At 39.9% G+C, this 21,188-nt stretch overlaps 2 protein-coding genes and 1 long non-coding RNA gene across 3 annotated transcripts in view; 1 reads left to right on the forward strand and 2 right to left on the reverse strand.

The window, feature by feature from the left end:
• Positions 1 to 21,188, reverse strand: part of LOC116034141 (hemicentin-1-like) — a 1,482,957-nt gene that overhangs the window by 966,578 nt on the left and 495,191 nt on the right. The window contains exon 15 of the mRNA XM_035993823.1: positions 996 to 1,325. Coding sequence (XP_035849716.1) covers positions 996 to 1,325 — 330 coding nt within the window. The remainder of the gene's footprint in view (positions 1 to 995; positions 1,326 to 21,188) is intronic.
• LOC116034453 (Fc receptor-like protein 5) overlaps positions 1 to 21,188 on the reverse strand; it is a 245,863-nt gene that overhangs the window by 194,504 nt on the left and 30,171 nt on the right. The window lies entirely within an intron of this gene.
• Positions 51 to 20,929, forward strand: LOC118493591. Its single transcript, XR_004895536.1, has 3 exons — positions 51 to 60; positions 1,350 to 1,361; positions 20,799 to 20,929. It is a non-coding gene; the product is annotated as an uncharacterized LOC118493591 (long non-coding RNA).

Below are 21,188 nucleotides of genomic sequence, written 5' to 3' on the forward strand. Positions count from 1 at the left end.
TATTGTTTAAATCCACCAATCACAACACAGCACGTCACAGGCAAGCTGTTTTAACATTTAGTAGATATACTGGATATTTATAGCAGATATCTGTATTTCTATTCTTCTTATTCAAAAAGAACATATCGTCATTCTTCCGAGGACAAATTACGTGACTTTTGTTATTCATGACTTTCAATTTCAGATCTCCAAAAAAAACCCTGATATCCAGAAATGATTTGTAGATTTCTGTTTCTCCTTAACAACAACAACAACAACAACCTTACTCATCTGTATATCTGTGTACAGTACACTGTATGTTTATATAAGGGTGTTTACATTTTTTTTATTATTACTATTATTATTATTATAAATAATTCTACTAATTCTATTTCTTGTAATACTTTATGTATATGTTCATTTTATGTCTATTTAATGTGTATTTCTGTTATTCTGATGTGTTTTGAGCTGCTGTAAGAATTTCCCCAGTGTGGGATTAATAAATTATAACTTATCTTCTAGTCATTATTCTAATTGTAGTTAATTTTACATTTGTACTAGTCAAAATGTATATCAGATATTTCTAATAACATTCTGGATATCTGAAATTAAAATTATGACTAGCAACAACTAAACTGTATCTGAAATTGAAGTTCTTTGTAAGAATTCTGTTTTCAGATTTCTAAAATGTTGTTTCTGGAGAGGAAGAATGACGTTTTGGATATCTGAAATGATCATCGATCAAAACATTATAATGACTTATTTTTTACTTTTATCTAAGCACATTTTTCAAGTGTAAATTATTGAGTCATTTTGTTGTTACTTGAGGACTTTAAGTTTAAGGTAACTTGTCTTACAGTACTTTCCCAGGAGTAAAATATTCTCTAAATGTTGAGATGATCTGAAGTGATTCTCTCTCTGTCTGACTCTCTGGGACCAACTCATCATGGAGACTCTAGAGGAGCTGCAGCTACAACCTGGTACTCAGAAATACTCTCTGAGAGAGAATTACTCACCTGGAACCTGCAGACGGACGGTTCTGATGGTTATGATTGGGTCAGTATCATTGGTTATAACTCCACACTCATATGTTCCAGCGTCAATGCTTCTCACATTCTTCAGAATTAAAGACACGTCTCTGTCCTTCAGATCTCTGTCCACCAGCTCCACCCTGTCCTTATAGGATGGATGCTGGTGGGTTGTATCCAAGTGTCCATCACTGTAATAGAGGACGATATCTGGCTCCAGGTCAGGTCTGGTCCACTTTACAGCTCTGATGGAGGAATCAGCAGCCTGACATGGCAGAATGACATCATCTCCAGGATGCACTGTTACCACAATCAGGTCTGAAAAACAATAATAAACAATAGTAATCAATAAAAGTCATGGTATTTCTAAAGACCTCCATCAGGTGTGACACATGTTAATTATCAGAGATATCACAGGACTTTATTACCACGAGGTCAACTCATGAAGAAGCTCCTCACTGAGATACGTGTTGACATGATTAAATCTACTCCGTGGCTACGTACAGAGGTACGTGGAGATACAGAGCATGACATCACCTGTCCAAAAATATAACTACCCATTACGGCGCTCGACCGTAGCTTGGTAGCGTTGCATCGCCCCCCCCAGCGAACCATAAATCAGCCTTAAAGGTACAATATGTAACATTTCTGCATTAAATTGTCTAAAAACGATCAAACCCTTTCCCCCTGGTACTGAAAACATCCAAAAAGTTACACTGACGTGAAATATATTGTGATATTGTGGTTTTAGCTGCTGGCTAATGTTAGCTTGCTTGCTCGCTAACTAGTCAAATAGCTAGCTAGCTACCACAAATCGCATCAAGAAAACGTAATTATGTGGAGGAAACTGCAGCTACTTTATCAGAATGACATGACTATACATCACTAAACGTAACGTGAATGAAACTGTAATGGATAAACCTATCTGTGAACAGATATATTTCAATCTGCAATTATGTTAAACAATGAAAACTACAACTAGCGTCAGAAAATGACATATTACACGTTTAAATGACATATTAAAAAACCAATCCTTATTTTTCCAGAGTTGTTTTAACAATAATATTCCATTTGTTAAAAGTTATTCAATTCAGATGACATCCCTGTCCCCCAAAAGTAGTTTGCTCTTGTAATGGATGCCATTCCTAAAGGTGTGATGATGTTATTTAGAGGTAACACTGAACCACTTCCTTCTCCTCGTCTGTTGTCAGTGAATGACACAATAATAGGGAAAATATGTCTTTTATCGAGCCTTTCAACCAGAAACAGAAGGATCAGATCCCTCTTTCAAAAGGACATTGTCACCATCCCATACAGTATGTAATCCATTACTTCAGTTACTCAGTTACTACAAAGTTTGGACCTTTCCTTCAAGATATTTAATCACAAAAAACCTTGAGATGTCTGTTTTAAACATCTCCATCTCCAGCAAAACATTATTTGCAAAGATAAAATATGACATTGACTGCTCTTTCTGTGGAGTTGATCGAGAAACAACCACACACTTATTTTGGAGCTGTTCTTATACTTAAAGGTCCAATATGTAATATATTTACTGTAATAAATCCAAAAATGACCCCAATGCATCATCAGATATTAAGGAAACATACTAAGTTGAAATACTATCTTTTTTGACAACAATGCTAACGCCAGTATTTTCTCCTTTTGAAATTTCCGTTCCGTGACGGAATTTCTGTTTGTGTTGTTATCAACTGCCCAGTTTACAGATACACCTGTAAAAACGTAAACCCATATATATATATTTTTTTTTTTTTTGAAAGACTTTGCCCCATATATCTGCAGTAATCTATATCCACAATGTTCCTGGAGGAAGGTCTGGCAAAGTGAGACTATATCTGCTGTAACATTTCTGTCAACTTTCCTCTGCTGTACAAAGACGTTTTATGATGTCTAGAACAAAAACAGTATTATATCATCAATCCTTTTGTTATCTTGGCAAAATTTCACGTTCACAAAATTAAATTTTCTAACAGAAAACCTCTATTTAAAATCTTTATGAATGAAATGCTGAAACACGTACAAACTATTCAGCACTCTACAAACCCTAAAGCCTTAAAGACTCTTGATATTTGTACATTTCTTAATTGCATGAACTGCTAAATTATTAAATGTATTTTTTGTTTTTTCACTCTTTCATATTTAATGTACCTCCTAACCCCGGGTGTATATGTATTTTTGAATTTGTCATTCATTTTTTTTCTTTTTTTAAAAGAGAAAAAAAAAAAAAGAAAGAAAGCGCCACACACGCACCTGGTGAGGTTGTATTAATTCAGCCAATCACAACACTGCACAGACCAATACATGTCACACCCTCCAAACACCAGCAAATGATTGTAGCCTCCATGTTTTCACCAGGTTTTCACCACCTGATGCTCTAGGCTACGCCCAACATTTGGTGGCAGTCATGCAACAAGTTGTTATGCCAAACGCCAATATAACAGAAGAAGAAGAACACGCATCCCGACCATCCCATAGACTGTATATAAGACCATCCTAACCATGTGAATACTGGTAGTCGGAAAAACAACGTAATCACGGGGGCGGTCCCTGTCATTCCGAGGTGGCATGAATGCACCATTATCCTCCTGCTCGCCTCATCCTCCCTACAGTCTAGGTCCCTCCCTTCCTCTCTCTCTCCCCTCCTCATCCCTACAGTCTAGGTCCCTCCCTTCCTCTCTCTCTCCCCTCCTCATCCCTACAGTCTAGGTCTCTCCCTTCCTCTCTCTCTCCCCTCCTCCTCCCTACAGTCTATGGTCCCTCCCTCCCTCCCTCTCTCTCTCCCCTCCTCCTCCCTACAGTCTAGGTCCCTCCCTTCCTCTCTCTCTCCCCTCCTCCTCCCTACAGTCTAGGTCCCTCCCTCCCTCTCTCTCTCCCCTCCTCCTCCCTACAGTCTATGGTCCGTCCCTTCCTCTCTTTCTCAAACAGTCTGAAACAGCACTATAACACTCTTACGTTACTGACAAAGTAGAACACAACAATTATGAATCACAAACCCATTACTGTGTAAGGAAATACAATTAAATGTTCACTATTCATACTTAAATACAAATACATACAAGCCTAAATTTTACAATTATTTTTAGTCAAACATTTACTTACAAAAAACTGAACTTGACTGTAAATTAAACAGATGATCATAATGATAATACTTTATATCGTTTTAAACATATTCACATTTCCTTTCAACAACCTTTTCACAATAAGAGCTGATATTTACCAGAAGCTGCTTCAGTCTGAAAGAACAGCAGGAGCAGAAATGGAGTCATGAGATCTGAGAGGTGATCTGCTGTCGTCTCTGTATCCTGACACGGTTCTCTCTGGCAGTAGATCTTTAGATCATTTCCTCAACGCTAGGACTAGGGAGCAGTTGGTGGCTCTGATCTGCTGTTATGTGTTCTTGAGTCTGGATATGTGTTTTGAACTTCCCCAGCGGTGCACTAGGGAGGGGTTGGTATGCAGTTTGGTTTGTATTTGCACGAGAGGGTGGGACTATCAGCGCGGGCTACAGGAAGCCAGCTGAATCTGAAGGAGAATCGGCAGCTAAAGTACTTTAGTTAGAAATAACTTGAAACTTGAATATGAAATTCAGGCTCTTAAAAAAATATACGCATTACTATAATACACCTGCAGCTGAGGCACCTTATAGTAGGGCTACTTTAGGACTGATGTGGCACTCTGAAGCCTGGAATACATTTAGCAAGATCAGCAACAGAGGATCAACTTAATGTTGACATAAGATACTCCATTAGAAAAAAACACTTTGAAATACATATATGCAATTCAGTTTATTGAAAATAATACATGTGTTATTACAAGTTATTTACCTCATTGGTATAAACAGAGTTGATAAATAGAAAGACCTGTCACTGTAACACAATACAGTTAAACAGTTACACATACTACATCCTCCAAAAGCTAGATGGTGTTTTAAGCCTCCAACATCGACTTCCAAGCATGCAAGGCAGCGCTGGCTGGAAGGCGACGGTGGGGGCTTAAAATATCAAACACCCCTCCAAAACTATTACACAGTTGAATTAACACAAACTCAACATTATTCATGAAAGTTATAATGTTCAAGGACGCTGTTGTATAAGACTTCATTCTAGCTGTACCTAATAATCTGGACACTGAGTGCTGCAGTGGGTTATGAAGTTCACCTATAATCAGGTTACAAAGTGTTGACCCACTGCAGCAGGTCTGATAAGAGAGACTACTGTTGGCTCCTCCTCCTCCTCCTCCTCCTCCTCCTCCTCCTCCCTGTGAACAGATCTGAAGGTCTCCCTGGTCCACGCTGCCCTCTGCTGGACTCAGAGTGACTCTAACTGTTCACCTCCAGCTCTTTCAACCAGCTGTCTAGGACCAATCTGTTTAGTTAGATGTCTGCCTGTCTGCTGTGAAGAACCTTCACTGCTGGACATAGACCCCAGTTTGATTAAGTAATAGTAACTCAACAACTGTGTGATATCTCAATGGAAGAATCTTGGTCTCATGTTCAATTAAACCCTCTTGTTTCAGCACATTAAAGACATATCAGCATGATCTCCTTCTTTCATCCAGCTCATGCAGAGACCACTCCATTAAAACTCTTTTACCGTCTTTTTCAACATGCAGGGCAGCATTAGGATTGGGCGACAAATCTACTTGGTTAGGTTTAGGATAAGATTGTGATTTGGGTTTAATTAAGTAGGCCTACATTTGTGATTGTTTCGAATGTGACGTTACTGAAGTATGTTGCGTACGTAACTAAACTTACAATAAGTTAATGTTGACCTTTTCTTTTACACAGTACACAAACAGTGGTCTCCTGGGTGAGAGTCTTGTGGTTGTTTATCCATCCCAGGCTCCCAGGAAATGCGCCAGATTTGAAGCTAATTTGACATAGGTGTTATGGTCAGATCTCTCTCCGCCCTTTTTTGGGTGTTTTTGTCTGTGCTTTTCCACCTGGAGTGCTGGAGGTGTGTTCTGTGGAAACTAGGGCAAGGGGCGTGGCCGGTCAACTCTGCACAGCCGTTCTTCACAGCTGCAGCTCATCTCCAAGATTCAACCCAGCAATACTTAAACCCGGGCTGATCACCTCGTTGGTGCCAGTTCGTTATGTACAACCCATGTGGTAACTTGGCTCTGAGTTCTAGTTGTTCTCTAGTTTTGTCTGTGTGATCTTGTGCTCATACTTACCCTGTGTCTTTGTCTAGTTACCGCTCAGACCTGCTGCTTCCTCCGCTGTGCCTGCATGCTTCCAGTCTCACCGTTGTTGGGTTTTAAAAAGTTAAAACAATGGTTATGTATGTATATGAAAACAATGCACTTTTGGTTTAAATGTACATTATGTTCCCTACAGCCAGATTGAATCAACTGACTAGCCTTAATTAACATTTGACATGCCTCATTCCAACCCAAGCTTCTAAAGAATGATTAAGTCATGACCGTCAATTTTCATACTAGAGGAGACTCATTGTCCCCACAGGAAAGGTAACTGTTGTCTTGGCCTGTTGGGGAGCCACTCCCTGCTGGGCCAGACTTGATTAGAACAAAGGAAATGCATATCTCTGTAAACTTGAATAGAATTGGCTCTACCATGATAAATTACCTTTGTCTTGACCTGGAGTAACCTGGCAATTCAGAGGTGGGACCTTATTGTGAGAAAACATCTGACCAATAGGGAGAGATGTCATTTGAGGAACCACCCTCAACTTCTTTAGGATAAATTTGGAATACTGAGAAAGAGTCGGGACTGCAAACTGTGACCCCACAAGGAAGCATGTCTTGTATGTCCGCTGCTTGCTGTGTATTGTTTTGTCATGTCACAAGACTGTTTTTATGTGACTCCATCAAGGAGAAGCATGATTCAGTCCGCTGTCAACTGCAGTGTAACATTTGCTTTCTATCTTGTCATTTTCATCATGTTGTTTATTAAACCTTTTGCTTAATCTTCAATTGGACCAAGCCTCTCCTTCCTCCTCAGAAATCAAACAATAACATCTTTTAGATTTCTTAACACCGTCCAGCCTCATACTCCACCTTTGGAAACCATCTGTGTACTCATCCCTGCCTCTCCGCCACTAGTCACTTAACAACTTGGATTCTCCCCGGTCGGCTCACCTCAGAACTCGGACCAGCCAGGAGTTTCCCCTGCCTTGACACACCTACATTGTTTCTCTGAGTACACTTTGTTCATTAAAACCTTTCTAAACTGCTTTACGTTGCCTGTGTGAAATCTCTGCGTTCTGGGTCAGAACAAACCCCTAACAATAGGGACCAAATGGTGGAAATACCAAGAATCCCAAGGGTTAGCTAATCAGAGGCAGAGCAAAGTGGGATGTGCCCTCGCCATCCTAGAAAAACACCAATTTCCTGGTTAACGGATAATGGACCTCTAAGTAAACCGGCCTCTGAGACTGACAGGGAGGCCAGTTTATGACAGGGAATACACCACAGAGATGGTTTTCTTTCTGGGTTTGGCTCTTTGCCCCCCGGGGCGGAGTCAGCTGTACAGCTAACCAAGCTAACTAGCTAACAGCAGCTGACTACCGTTTAGTAGCATTTAGTGGGGACATTAGCAACAAGTAGCCTAAAGCTAATGTTATCTGTCCAAAATCCCATCGGTACTGTATTCAATGTGGTCAAACAAGTGGTATAACATTTATAACATCTTCAGGAAAAGTCCATGTCAATGCTCTCATGACAGCCAGCCAATAATCAAAACCAAGTTTGATAATCATCAATCAATTTTATGTTGTCTTGGTTAATGTCGAGTTGTCATAGCAAAGACATCGGGGGCAGCTCAGGTGGTAGAGTGGAGTCTACATGTCCAAGCGTCCTTGGGCAAGACATCAGTGTGTGAATGTGTGTCACACTTGGCTACAATGATAGAGGGCAGAGGAGATACTACCATTACATTCCATTACTGGATAGCCTCAGAGCAATGCTGAAAAAGGGAAGTGAAACTCAGCAGAGTTTTAACCCTATTCATGTTGAAGATAGTACACTTCGTGATTTCACTGAAACTAGATCTAATGCGATGTTTGCCACAGACCCCGATTCTTTAAAGGTGATGCTTTTTCAAGACACTTTCGAGGTGGCTAATCCTCTTGGATCTGCCAAGCTAAAGCACAAAGTTTTAGCTGTGTACTTCACTCTTGGAAATTTCTATCCTCACATCAGATCAACTGTTGATCAAATCCAGTTGGTACTGCTCTGTACAGAGAAAGACTGTAAATATTTTGGTAAAGTAAGATAAAGTAAGATAAAGTTTTCGGTGAGCTTGTGTCAGACTTGTGTGAGCTGGAGGAAAAGGGCATATCTTTTGAGGATAAGATATACAGAGGTACTGCTGCATGCATAATGGGAGATAATCTGGGCTCCCACATGATTGGTCTAGTCACAAAAGATGTGTTTCTGTCTATCCCTCTCACAGTTTTCACTCATAGAGATCCTGCTGATTATAATGAGTCTGTGCAGTTTTTGGAGAGTCACCCTGAAGTGACCATGCATCAGGGCATTAAAGGCAACAGTGTTTTCAACAAACTCTCACATTTCCATGTGTGTCAACCTGGGCTGCCGCCCTGTTTAGCACGACTTGTTCGAGGGTGTTGTGGACTATGACCTGGCAATGTGTTTGCAGTGCTTAATTAAAGAAGAGAAGTGGTTCAGTTACTAGTCACTAAATGACAGACTCAAATTATTTCCAGGTGAAAACAGCAACGAGCCAAATGCAATTCCAAACAACGGAAAAAGGCTTGGAGGCCATGCAGCCCAAAACAGGTGGCTATTGCGGTTCCTGCCTATTGTGGTACATGACAGAATTGAAGATGCTGACAACGCTGTCTGGCAGCTGCTACTTCTTCTGAGGGAGTTAGTCAAATTTGTCTGTGCACCTAGCCTCTCAGAGTCTCAGATTGCTTACATGAAGGTACTGACTGAAGAGGATGTGGAAATGAGGCAAGAGTTATTCACCGAATTCAAATCTGAGACCAAAACACCACTATCTTCTTCACTATGCAGACTTGAGTCTACAGTTTGGTCCAACACAGCTGGAGGACGTACAGGAGCTAAATCTGTGGACATAAAAAATATTATTTTCAGCAAATAAATTTAGCACAAAAAGTAAGGGAATTTGTGTTTGGTAGATTATTTCTCTGTGGGATGGCATTGTTTACTTTTCTTTCGTAAATAATAGTCCAAGGTATCCTTTGCTAAAGAAGATGATAAAGGAAAATTGAAGCACCTTTCCTTATCACTTAGACAATTCGAACAGCTCTTAACTATACTTCCATGTAATTTTACTCTGTTAAGGACTTTCCTAAGCAAAATTAACTAAATTTAGCACAAAAAGTAAGGACATTTGTGTTTAGACAGCCAACACACAACCTACTGCTAATATGACTTCATTTAACAAACCCCCCCGCCCCCTTCTCATGACCTGGGTCAGGAGGTCACAACAAAGAGGGAGACAACACCATTTTAAATGTTTAAACAATACTTCATTAAATTAAATTGAACCAAATTAGACAAAAACAATATCTATATTGACTATTTAACATTGACATCAACTAACTGAATTGAGACAGAGAGAGAGAGAGAGAGAGAGAGAGAGAGAGAGAGAGAGAGAGAGACAGACAGAGAGAGAGAGAGAGAGAGAGAGAGAGAGAGAGAGAGAGAGAGAGAGAGAGAGAGAGAGAGAGAGAGAGAGAGACAGACAGAGAGAGAGAGAGAGAGAGAGAGAGACAGAGAGACAGACAGAGAGAGAGAGAGAGAGAAAGAGACAGAGAGAGACAGAGAGACATCGTGACTTGTTCCTCCTGTTGTCAACATGCTTATCTTACTATAATCTCTATAAACAGCTCTGTGAGCGTGAAGTCCATTTCACATGAACTGAGTTTCCATTTTAGCCCTGCCATCAGCAACAAGTGTTAAGAAGAAAAAAAACTGGAAAAGTTGTACTTCCTCTTAAACAGTGGACTTTTATACGTTTTTATTGGTTTTCAGGGGACTCTCAGGGGCCGTGTGTGTGTGTGTGTGTGTGCATTCTTGTTTTTATATCCTCGTGAGGACTGAGTTTTAAACTGCTCATATTATGCTCATTTTCAGGTTCATAATTGTATTTAGAGGTTATATCAGAATAGGTTTAGATGGTTTAATTTATAAAACACACCATATTTTTCGTGTACTGCACATTGCTGCAGCTCCTCTTTTTTGTTGAGCTCTCCTTTTTAGCTACAGAGTGAGGCATCACACTTCTATTCCATCTTTGTTGGGAGTCGGACTACTAGCCAGTCAGAAGCAGAGTATGAGGGCATGCCCTGACAGTACCTAGGTAAGGACTACTAGCCAGTCAGAAGCAGAGTATGAGGGCGTGCCCTGACAGTACCTAGGTAAGGACTACTAGCCAGTCAGAAGCAGAGTATGAGGGCGTGCTTCAACATCTGGAGCAAGTCAGGGTTCAGTGTCTTGCCAAGTAAGCTTAAGTGTGACTTTCCAAACATCCAGTCCATACATTGCTTGGCCCACGTGTACGTGGGGAACCAGCCAGAGAGGTGGTCGAGGAGTTTGGCAACTGGAAGTTACAAGACAGGGCACCAGGCAGAAAGCTGGAAAAGATTTGTACAGAGAGTAGAACATACCTTCCTACTTCAGCTGAGTGTGAGAGGGGATTTTCTGCTGTCACTGATACTGACAGCAATAGGTTGCGTGAAAACAGCCTCTCATCACTCCTTTTTCTGGACATTAATGAACCCCCATTGGAGAGTTTTGACCCAATTCCCTTTATCACATCTTGGATTAAGGCAGGTCATCGCACATCCACTTCTTGGATTTCTGGACGAACAGCAAAGAAAGCTGAGCCCAGGCCTCTGTGGTCGATTCTGTGTTAAGGTAAGGCATGCTATTCCCAATAAGTTGTAGCTGGGTTGTTAAAGGTCTGGGTGACTCTTGATGTTTTAGGCCTAATTGAACAGAGGAATTATGGTATTCTTCAGTAGCCTGAGTAACTTGTCTTTAACCGTTGTTCATGTGAAATCTCAAAGACAGCCTGATACTTTGTTTATAGACTATTTGTGGGTGGCTGTTTGCTGTTTGACCTATCAATTCCTGTTGATAAAGTATAATAGGGTAAATCCTGTATAGTGCATACACTTGTAGCTGTTATGTTGTTGTGGAAGTTTCTGCAGCAGGGGTGGATTTTAGAAAGTTAAAAAAGTCAAACAAGTAAGACAATTGCAAACTAAACCAAGTTAGGTTTTTGTATTTTATTATAAACTTGCAAAAATATAGGAGTAACACAGGTTTCACAAAGGGCACGGCAGCCCAGAACATGTCTTTTCAATGAGTGAACAGGAATACTGAGCTTAAATACATCTTCAGAGTGACAGCACACACGCACTTGGCTTATCATGACTGCATTTCTCACAGGCAATTTGATAGATGATAAAGACAATCTAAAAACACAGGAAACATCTCGCCTCTCCCCCCTGTACAACTTTCACCCCCCCGGTTGCATCTCAACTGGCATGGGAGAACTAAATGTATCAGGAGAGATAGTTTTAGGGTGACCTAGTAGCCCCTATCTGTTCAGACAAACAGTGCTCACATTATGTTCCAGACTTTGTGATTCTCACTTAGTTAGAATCAGATTCTACATGTGAGAATGAGAGAAACTCCCTTTCAGCATTGTGAGAGAAACTAAAACAGAAATAAAACAATAATATAAAGAATCATGCTTAAAAATAATTTTACCATTACAATATATCTTTGTAAGTCATTGTAAGTCGCGAAAACGCACGGCAAGACCCCCCTCAGTGAAAAGAAGAAAAAAAAAAGTTGGCTCCCCCAAAGGCCACGGTATAGTCCGAACACTGCCTGTAATAATCTATATTCCTGTAGGCTACTGTGTGGGACAAACCTGTTTAATTACAACAGATCTACATCAACAATTACATCACGGTCTGGTGTCTATGTGGGCTGTAAGGGACGTGTGAAGTAGAGACCAGATGTGACCTGATGTGACATATCTCAGTTTACGGCAGTGTTCTTCTAATCAGCCACAAATGAGCCATAATAAAGTAAAACTTAAATAAAGGCCAAATAAATATATTGTCTTGTGATCTCTGAGGGTTTTGTCTGACTAAAGGTTATGCCCTTATATGGCATTACATCCTTATAATATCAGCCTGCTGTCTAATTAAGCTTTATGTCCAGGTTGGTAAAAGTGTCTAAGTCTACAACTTGGTAGCATGGCATCTACTGTAACACATTTAGGATCTAATGTCATTGTATTTGATATCAAATTAGATGAAATGGTAAATCTTATAACATTAACAAGTATTAGGATATTAGGTTTTAAGTTTATAGTTTCAGATAGGCTACATTTTGGGTCTATTGCGGCATATTATGCAGTTTCTAATTTAGGTGGTGTCTAAATATGTTATATCTGTACGTGTTTGTTTACTTTCTGATACAGAAAATATTAGTTATTTGTCTAATTTGATACAACTATAGAAATAAAATGGACACAAGCTACGACTTAGCAGAACATGAGCGGAGCCTCTATGGAGGGGGGCTGCAGAGTCTCTGATAATACGATCAGTTGGTTCATCGCACTTTATCTTTTCATTCATTAAATAAATAGTTATTGATTATAGAACAGATATGAATGTGCCCATTGAGCAGTATAGGCTATACCAGCATTCCCAGCTCAAAGTAAAATCCAACGAGCTGATCCATATTGTGGCGTTGAGCCGGGCAGCTGACTGGAAATAGACCCATTACTCAGGAATGGAGGAAGAAAAGGTTTGAGAGGGAACGCAATAGTAGTTCCCTGAAAATATATATCGCCGTGACCCTTCTGGGGCTCCGTACCCTTGAAATGCAATGAGGGTAAAAATCTTTTGGCATGACGCAACCATCCCCCTAAAAAAAATCAGCGTCTTGTCTACGTGTTGGCCACGTGGACAATCACGTGTATTTGAACTGTTTGGCGTTCCATAATATATATAAAGGGAAGTGTAGGTTAGTATACCACACATGAGAAAGCAATGTTACTGAAAAAACATGTTGGACAAAGATCTCTTCAGCTGACACCAACGATTCTGTCAGAATCAGATCTTAGTCTCTCAGGATTACATCCTCCTGTACACATTTACATCCTCCTGTACACATTTACATCCTCCTGTACACATTTACATCCTCCTGTACACATTTACTTTAGGTCAACTGGAACTTCAATATGAGGTTGGATATTTTAAGCTGCTTCAGCTTTGTTCAAAGTAAGAAAAGTGCACAACAATGAATCTATAAAAGTAACAACTTGAGAATCCAAATGTAGAAAAATAAAGTATTTATTAAAATAAGATAAAAGAGTTGAACAGTTTAAGGCGCATTAATGTATCTGAATGTTAAAACTGAGTTATTAACTTCCATCATGTCTTTGATCATTATTATTTCATCCATTCATTCATATTAAATAATTATCAACTGATTTCAAAGATCATCACTTTGGTATAATTCACATTTCATAACATTTCCTTTAGAAACATCATGTTAATCTATTTCATAGATAATAATCCAGTTGAAGGTCTTATTTAGAGACAGACTGGTCCTCTATGTCCCCCTGAGATATTCTGATCATCAGATGATTTTATAATTACAATAACAACAATATTCACAATGTCATCAACTCCTCAGTTTAAACCGTTCAGTGTTAGTGTATATTATATCATTAGCTGGAAGAAATCAGGCACCATGAGGCTTTATATGTCCGAGTAGAAAACACGCATTTAAAATTCTCTCCATATAAAATGTATTATTACTCTACACTCTCTACACCTGATTAGAAGATATTTGGGGGGGGCTCCATCTGCTGATATTTACAACTAAAGAAACATTTCCTGTTAAAAGCTTGCTGGGATACATCTCAGCGTTGAGTATATTATTGCTACATTCAGTTACATACATAATATTATCACATTTAATCTGTTTAATAGAGCAAAGTATTTAGTGTATTACTGCTGAGTTGATATTGTCTGAACATCTCTGTGTTCTTCATTCTGCTCTTAAACATTTTATCTGAACACATTTTTGAAGTATCAAATATGGAGTAATTTAGATTTTACTTTACTTTTTAAAGTAAAAGTACTTTGAGTTAAGTAAAATTAGTTTTTCCCTGAAGAAACTTTTACTGGAGTAAATGTTGTAGTTCTCTAAAGGTAAAGTTCATTACTCAGTCTGACCCTCCTCTGGACCAGCTCACCATGGAGACCCTAGGAGGATCTCAGACCTCCAGATAATACAGATCCCAGACTCAGATACACAGACCCCTCCTCCACCACCACAATGGGGGGGCAAACAGACCAAATAGCAGATCTGGACATGACCTCACACCCACAGCAGTAATGATAATCATGTTGTATATAATACAGCACATGAGAAACCAGTCAGGTGTTAAGAGCTCTGGGAGATGTTAGAGGAACTGAACGGCTGATGCTTCATCAGCAGCAGCAGCAGGTTGTTCTGATCTCCTGTTCTTACATCTTCTGTATATCAGGACACCAACAACTACAAGAAACAGTGCAACTGCAACAGCTGCAGCCAGTCCACGGTATCTGCCTTCAGGAGAGGAGTTTCTATCCTCAGAACCTGAAGATAATAAAACATATGAGTCAGTAAATGTGTGATAGTGGAGCAGTCTTCATCCTCTCTGATGTTAGAAACTGCAGAAAAACACACTGAGAGAGACTCACTCACCTGCAGACGCACATCGAGTCATTTTGTTGTTACTTAAGGAAAGTGTATTGAAAGTAAGAAGTACTTTAAGTTTAAGGTAACTTTTCTTACTGTATTTCTACAGGAGTAAAATATTCTTTAAATGTTGAGATGATCTGAAGTGATTCTCTCTCTGTCTGACTCTCTGGGACCAACTCATCATGGAGACTCTAGAGGAGCTGCAGCTACAACCTGGTACTCAGAAATACTCTCTGAGAGAGAATTACTCACCTCGCTCTGTAACCTGCAGACGGACGGTTCTGATGAGTCTGAATGGGTCAGAGTTGGTGTCTCTCTTTTTCCGTCTTGAATCACCGGTTCTAACTCCACACTCGTATGTTCCAGCGTCGATGCTGCTCACATTCTTCAGAATTAAAGACATGTCTCCGTCCTTCAGATCTCTGTCCACCAGCTCCACCCTGTCCTCAAAGGATGGATGCTGGTTGTATGACTTCAAGTGTCCATCACTGTATAAGAGGACATACTTTGGCTCCAGGTCAGGTCTGGTCCACTTTACAACACTGATGGAGGGATCATCAGTCTGACATGGCAGAGTGACATCATCTCCAGGATGAACTGGTACCACAATCAGGTCTGAAAAACAATAATAATTGATATTGATTAAAAAGTCATGTTATTTCAACAGTTCTCTACAGGTGTGTCCCTGCACATTAACAGGGTTCATACGCATTTTAACCAATACTTTTCGGCAAATTTCCATGACTATGTATTGTCTGAAAATGTCAGTCGACATTATACAATAAGAATAAAAATCTGTGTTAAAGTTTCCCCTCAGAGGTTTAACAATAAAATGAATGATGATGTATGTGGTATATATAGTGGAGTCGTAATATCGTACCCCGAATAGAACGGTGAGGTTAGGACGACGTGAAAATACATTTATTAATCACATATTATTATGCTGTGTTAAAAAAGAAATTCCATGACGTTTCCAAAACTTTCTGGGTCTTTTTATGTTTCCAAAAGCTTTCCAGGCCTTGAATTTGTATTTTTTAAATTCCATTACTTTTCCAGGTTTTTTCAAAACGTATGAACCCTGATTAAGCTGTTACATTTCCTAACTTAGTGTCCGCCCAGACGTCTAGTTAGCGAACATAAGGGCTCAGTCCATCTGTATTAGGGTAAAGAATCACTTTATCTATATTATATATATATATTAGAGGTCGACCGATTCATCGGTTTTGCCGATTAATCGGCACCGATAGTTGATTGGTGGAACTATCGTTATCGGCAAAAATCCATACCGATAGTTTTTCCTGGTTGCGTCCGTTGCTGGAGCGGCTGAGAAACACGCGCTGTCATTCATTAAACAGTATGCGAGAGCTGAGAAGGGTCTGCTGGCATCATGAGTTACAACAGCGGCCTCTAGAGGAGAAATAAAAACTATCACTGACGCCTGGTGTTGTTTATTTTCGACACGTGTTACTGCGCGCTGCACGGAGAGAACATGCTGCACGGAGAAGGCTGACATCAGATGCGCGTTTAAAGCATCGACAGCAAAAAGGTATTTATACAGTACATTTTGTCATATCATTATAAAGTTATTAATTTGTTGAATAGATGCTGCATTAGAGAAAGAACAGCACAGCAGTATGTTTGTTTGCTTTCGAGGCTGAGATGATGCTAAACATTAGCAGTAGGCTAACTTACCTCAAGCGGTTAAAACACTGACAGAAATAAACACTAAAAAGTCCGACCCAAATGTCAGAATCAGAACCCTAAAGGATTGTCCATGATCCCAAACGGCACCTCTGATTCATATTTAGATCATTTAATAACAGTTAAACGTAGAGACTTACTGATGGCTGCAGCTAAAAGCTAACGAGTTAGCCGTCACGGTTATTTGGTGTCTTTCTAGCCTCTACAGGTGATTTTCTATCCAGCCTGGAACTTGTGCCTTTTTTCGGGGTTGTTGAGCATTAAATCCAAACTGTTACATCCCAGATTTATCCACTTGATGTCCATAATTCATCACGTTTTTGGTCATTTCTGCCGCTAACTCCGTGCTACCCATAGACAGTAGGTGCTACCGACAAGGTTTGTTTACGTTTTCAACCAATGGGAAGGCAGGTCCGTCACACATTACGCCTTATATGGGCATCCAAGCGAGAACAAAGAGTATAGTGGGAAAGATAGATCCCTCCAGGTCAGAGATCGTCTGTTACCGTTCTAAACCGTTCTACAGAGAAGAATGGCGTCACTGTTTTGAGATTTGGCTTACATTTGGGCATTTTTTGAATAAATGTAAATAGTTTGTCCTTTATATGAATTATAATGCTCATTATGTTTATTTTTGCACTGGATGACTCCAAATATGTAGGAGAACTGTTTTAGACAACACACATGCTTGTGTAGCATTGCTGTGGGTGTAATATCAATAAATATGACATTATTATTTTGATTATTGGCAAAAGCGTCTGGACTTTTTTTGAAACAATGTATGTATTTTGTCAACTGTATAAGTTATAAATACTATCGGTCGATTAATCGGTTATCGGCAAATACGGCCCAACCTAGCTATCGGTATCGGTAAAATCCACTATCGGTCGACCTCTAATATATATATATATTAAGGCTGGGCAACGATAAAAAGTTTTAATCGCATTGTTATACGCAAAATCCAAGAACAAAAGTGCCTTAAGATTTGTTCTGCAAACACTTAACATCAGCATTTTGTTCATACAGTAGCAGATAAATAAAATATTTAGTGTAAATCTCAACTTAAACAATGTCATCAAAGCAAATACTAAATGAAAGCTTAATGCCACTGCCAGGGCATTCATGTTATCCTGTTTGTTAGATATAAAATAAAACTGACCACAAAATCCTGAGCCACAATCGTAACATTAAAACAGAAAGCAGAAACATTTTTCTTCTTTTATCAGGGAGCAGCATAACCAGTCTCTGTTCAGTACCAAATGTCCTGTTATAACCATCTCTGTTCAGTACCAAATGTCCCTGTTATAACCAGTCTCTGTTTAGTACCAAATGTCCTGTTATAACCATCTCTGTTCAGTACCAAATGTCCCTGTTATAACCAGTCTCTGTTCAGTACCAAATGTCCCTGTTATAACCATCTCTGTTCAGTACCAAATGTCCCTGTTATAACCAGTCTCTGTTCAGTACCAAATGTCCTGTTATAACCATCTCTGTTCAGTACCAAATGTCTCTGTTATAACCATCTCTGTTCAGGACCAAATGTCCTGTTATAACCAGTCTCTGTTCAGTACCAAATGTCCCTGTTATAACCATCTCTGTTCAGTACCAAATGTCCCTGTTATAACCAGTCTCTGTTCAGTACCAAATGTCCTGTTATAACCAGTCTCTGTTCAGTACCAAATGTCCTGTTATAACCATCTCTGTTCAGTACCAAATGTCCTGTTATAACCAGTCTCTGTTCAGTACCAAATGTCTCTGTTATAACCATCTCTGTTCAGGACCAAATGTCCTGTTATAACCAGTCTCTGTTCAGTACCAAATGTCCCTATTATAACCATCTCTGTTCAGTACCAAATGTCCCTGTTATAACCATCTCTGTTCAGTACCAAATGTCCCTGTTATAACCAGTCTCTGTTCAGTACCAAATGTCCCTGTTATAACCATCTCTGTTCAGTACCAAATGTCCCTGTTATAACCATCTCTGTTCAGTACCAAATGTCCCTGTTATAACCAGTCTCTGTTCAGTACCAAATGTCCCTGTTATAACCAGTCTCTGTTCAGTACCAAATGTCCTGTTATAACCAGTCTCTGTTCAGTACCAAATGTCCTGTTATAACCAGTCTCTGTTCAGTACCAAATGTCCTGTTATAACCATCTCTGTTCAGTACCAAATGTCCTGTTATAACCAGTCTCTGTTCAGTACCAAATGTCTCTGTTATAACCATCTCTGTTCAGGACCAAATGTCCTGTTATAACCAGTCTCTGTTCAGTACCAAATGTCCTGTTATAACCAGTCTCTGTTCAGTACCAAATGTCCCTATTATAACCATCTCTGTTCAGTACCAAATGTCCCTGTTATAACCAGTCTCTGTTCAGGACCAAATGTCCTGTTATAACCATCTCTGTTCAGTACCAAATGTCCTGTTATAACCAGTCTCTGTTCAGTACCAAATGTCCTGTTATAACCAGTCTCTGTTCAGTACCAAATGTCCTGTTATAACCATCTCTGTTCAGTACCAAATGTCCCTGTTATAACCAGTCTCTGTTCAGTACCAAATGTCCCTGTTATAACCAGTCTCTGTTCAGTACCAAATGTCCCTGTTATAACCAGTCTCTGTTCAGTACCAAATGTCCCTGTTATAACCAGTCTCTGTTCAGTACCAAATGTCCCTGTTATAACCATCTCTGTTCAGTACCAAATGTCCCTGTTAGAGGTGAAGAACAAACGTTTCAGCATGTCGTCTCTCCTCTGTTTTCATTCCAGTCAGAGTATGTGAATGCAGCGCCCACTGGTCATCACTATAATGGACTGTAACTCCGAGGTAACCATGGTTACCCAGTGATGTCCAGTAGTCCCCAGTGAGAGGAACACGTTGTAAAGGTGTCTCCTTTTCATAACAACTGGTGTATTCTTCTTGTGATGGTGCGTCTTGAGGGAATCTCATACCTGCCGTCATTTGTTGAGATTCTCAGAATGTTTCTGCGATAACAACGCATTAACTTGCCCAGCCCTAAAATATATATATATATATATATATATATATATATATATATATATTAGAGATGCACCGATTACAACTTCCTAGTCCGATTCCAATTTTCTTTGAGTTAGGCCAGCCGATAGTATTTATTTTAGTATTTCATTTTTTCTAACCACTTTACAGCACACACACATATTTATTTTCTATCTTTTCTTTAACAGAACATGTGTTGAACAGATAATGGATCACTATAAAATAGAACTATATAAATTACTCCTGGTGTGGGACATTCACACACATCTAAAGAGCAATGTTAGAACCATTTCCTTCTTCTCACATCCAATATCAACTAAAGAAATGTGATTTAGGTTTTTGGTGTCGTCCCTCCACGCCCTACTTTCTCCTTGCAGGTGTTGCATATTGTAAACTTGTTATCTTCTGCACACACGCTGAAGAATTCCCAAACAGCTGACATGTTGCAGGTTAATTCACCAGGTTCCTACATGTGGAGAATAGCGCGGACACGCCTTCACACCGCGAGGGGGTACGCGCCACACACAACGGAGAAGTTGAGAGAAAGAGAGCGTGCTGTGGCGTCCGTGCTGTGGCGTCCGTGCCGTGGCGTCCGTGTGTGCGTGCGTCCTTGAGAACTGTAACTGGTATAACTTATGTTGTCAGTTAATTGTAGCGTTGACCAGCATGAAATCACCATATGTCAGACTGACCTGCCGGTCGCCGGTCATGGCCGAGAACGTGAAAACCGGCCAATTCTGGTCACCGGCCGGGAACTCATGTGAGGCGTAATTGATCCCGTGGATGATTTGTAGTCTACTAAGTGAACAAGGTGTACCCGGTCCACCAAACACTGGGCCGTCTTGACTGTCTTAATTCTGCACATATTTCTGTTACTGTAGCCCTATTTACTATTTCATTATTTCATCCATGTGTGGCGCAGCGGATCCGTGCGCACTGTCACCTGCCGTGGAGACGCTGGCCTCACTAACCTCTCCTCCTCTGAGTCGGGTCTCCCTCACGCTGGACTCAGTTTCACTGAGCGTACTAACACTCAGAAAATAAATGGCATTACATCAGTGAGTTCAAACTGCTTATTGTGCGTAATTTGGACTGACACTGAGATGCATGTTGTTCTGTATCTGGTACATATTCTCTTGATTTCCACTTCGACATTAGACATTTTTTTGAGTGAAAGAGACGTTACATGTAGCATATATCACCACAGGTAACAAGCTAACCATCGCTAAGTGTTGTGCTAATGCTGGGAACATGCAAATTATATCTTTATAGTTGTATCCATATGATGTGACAGACTTAGGTCAATATTTCACCAGGTCAGAGGGCTAAAGGGATGTGTTAAATAGACCCCATAAAGTCATCCTACAACTGATGTTGATACTGGACTGTATGGATGGTAGCTACAGAACATGCTATGATACTGGACTGTATGGATGGTAGCTACAGGACATGCTTTGAATTCATAAGATTTAACAATACAGTGTTAGGGACAGATCAGATGGACAGAGACTTGAGACTTGACTTGGACTCGTGGCAAAAGACTTGAGACTTGACTTGGACTTCCAAAAAATGACTTGTGAACATCTCTGGTGTGTCAGTACAACGACACACTCGGTCGGTATAACTCCGGGGGAACTTCAGTAAATAGACAGCAAGTCTATTTATGTACTTTAAACATCAGATAAAGTGATTCTCTAATACATATGATGCT

The sequence above is a fragment of the Sander lucioperca genome, chromosome 17 (assembly GCF_008315115.2).
Source record: "Sander lucioperca isolate FBNREF2018 chromosome 17, SLUC_FBN_1.2, whole genome shotgun sequence".
In the NCBI taxonomy this organism is placed as follows: Eukaryota; Metazoa; Chordata; class Actinopteri; order Perciformes; family Percidae; genus Sander; species Sander lucioperca.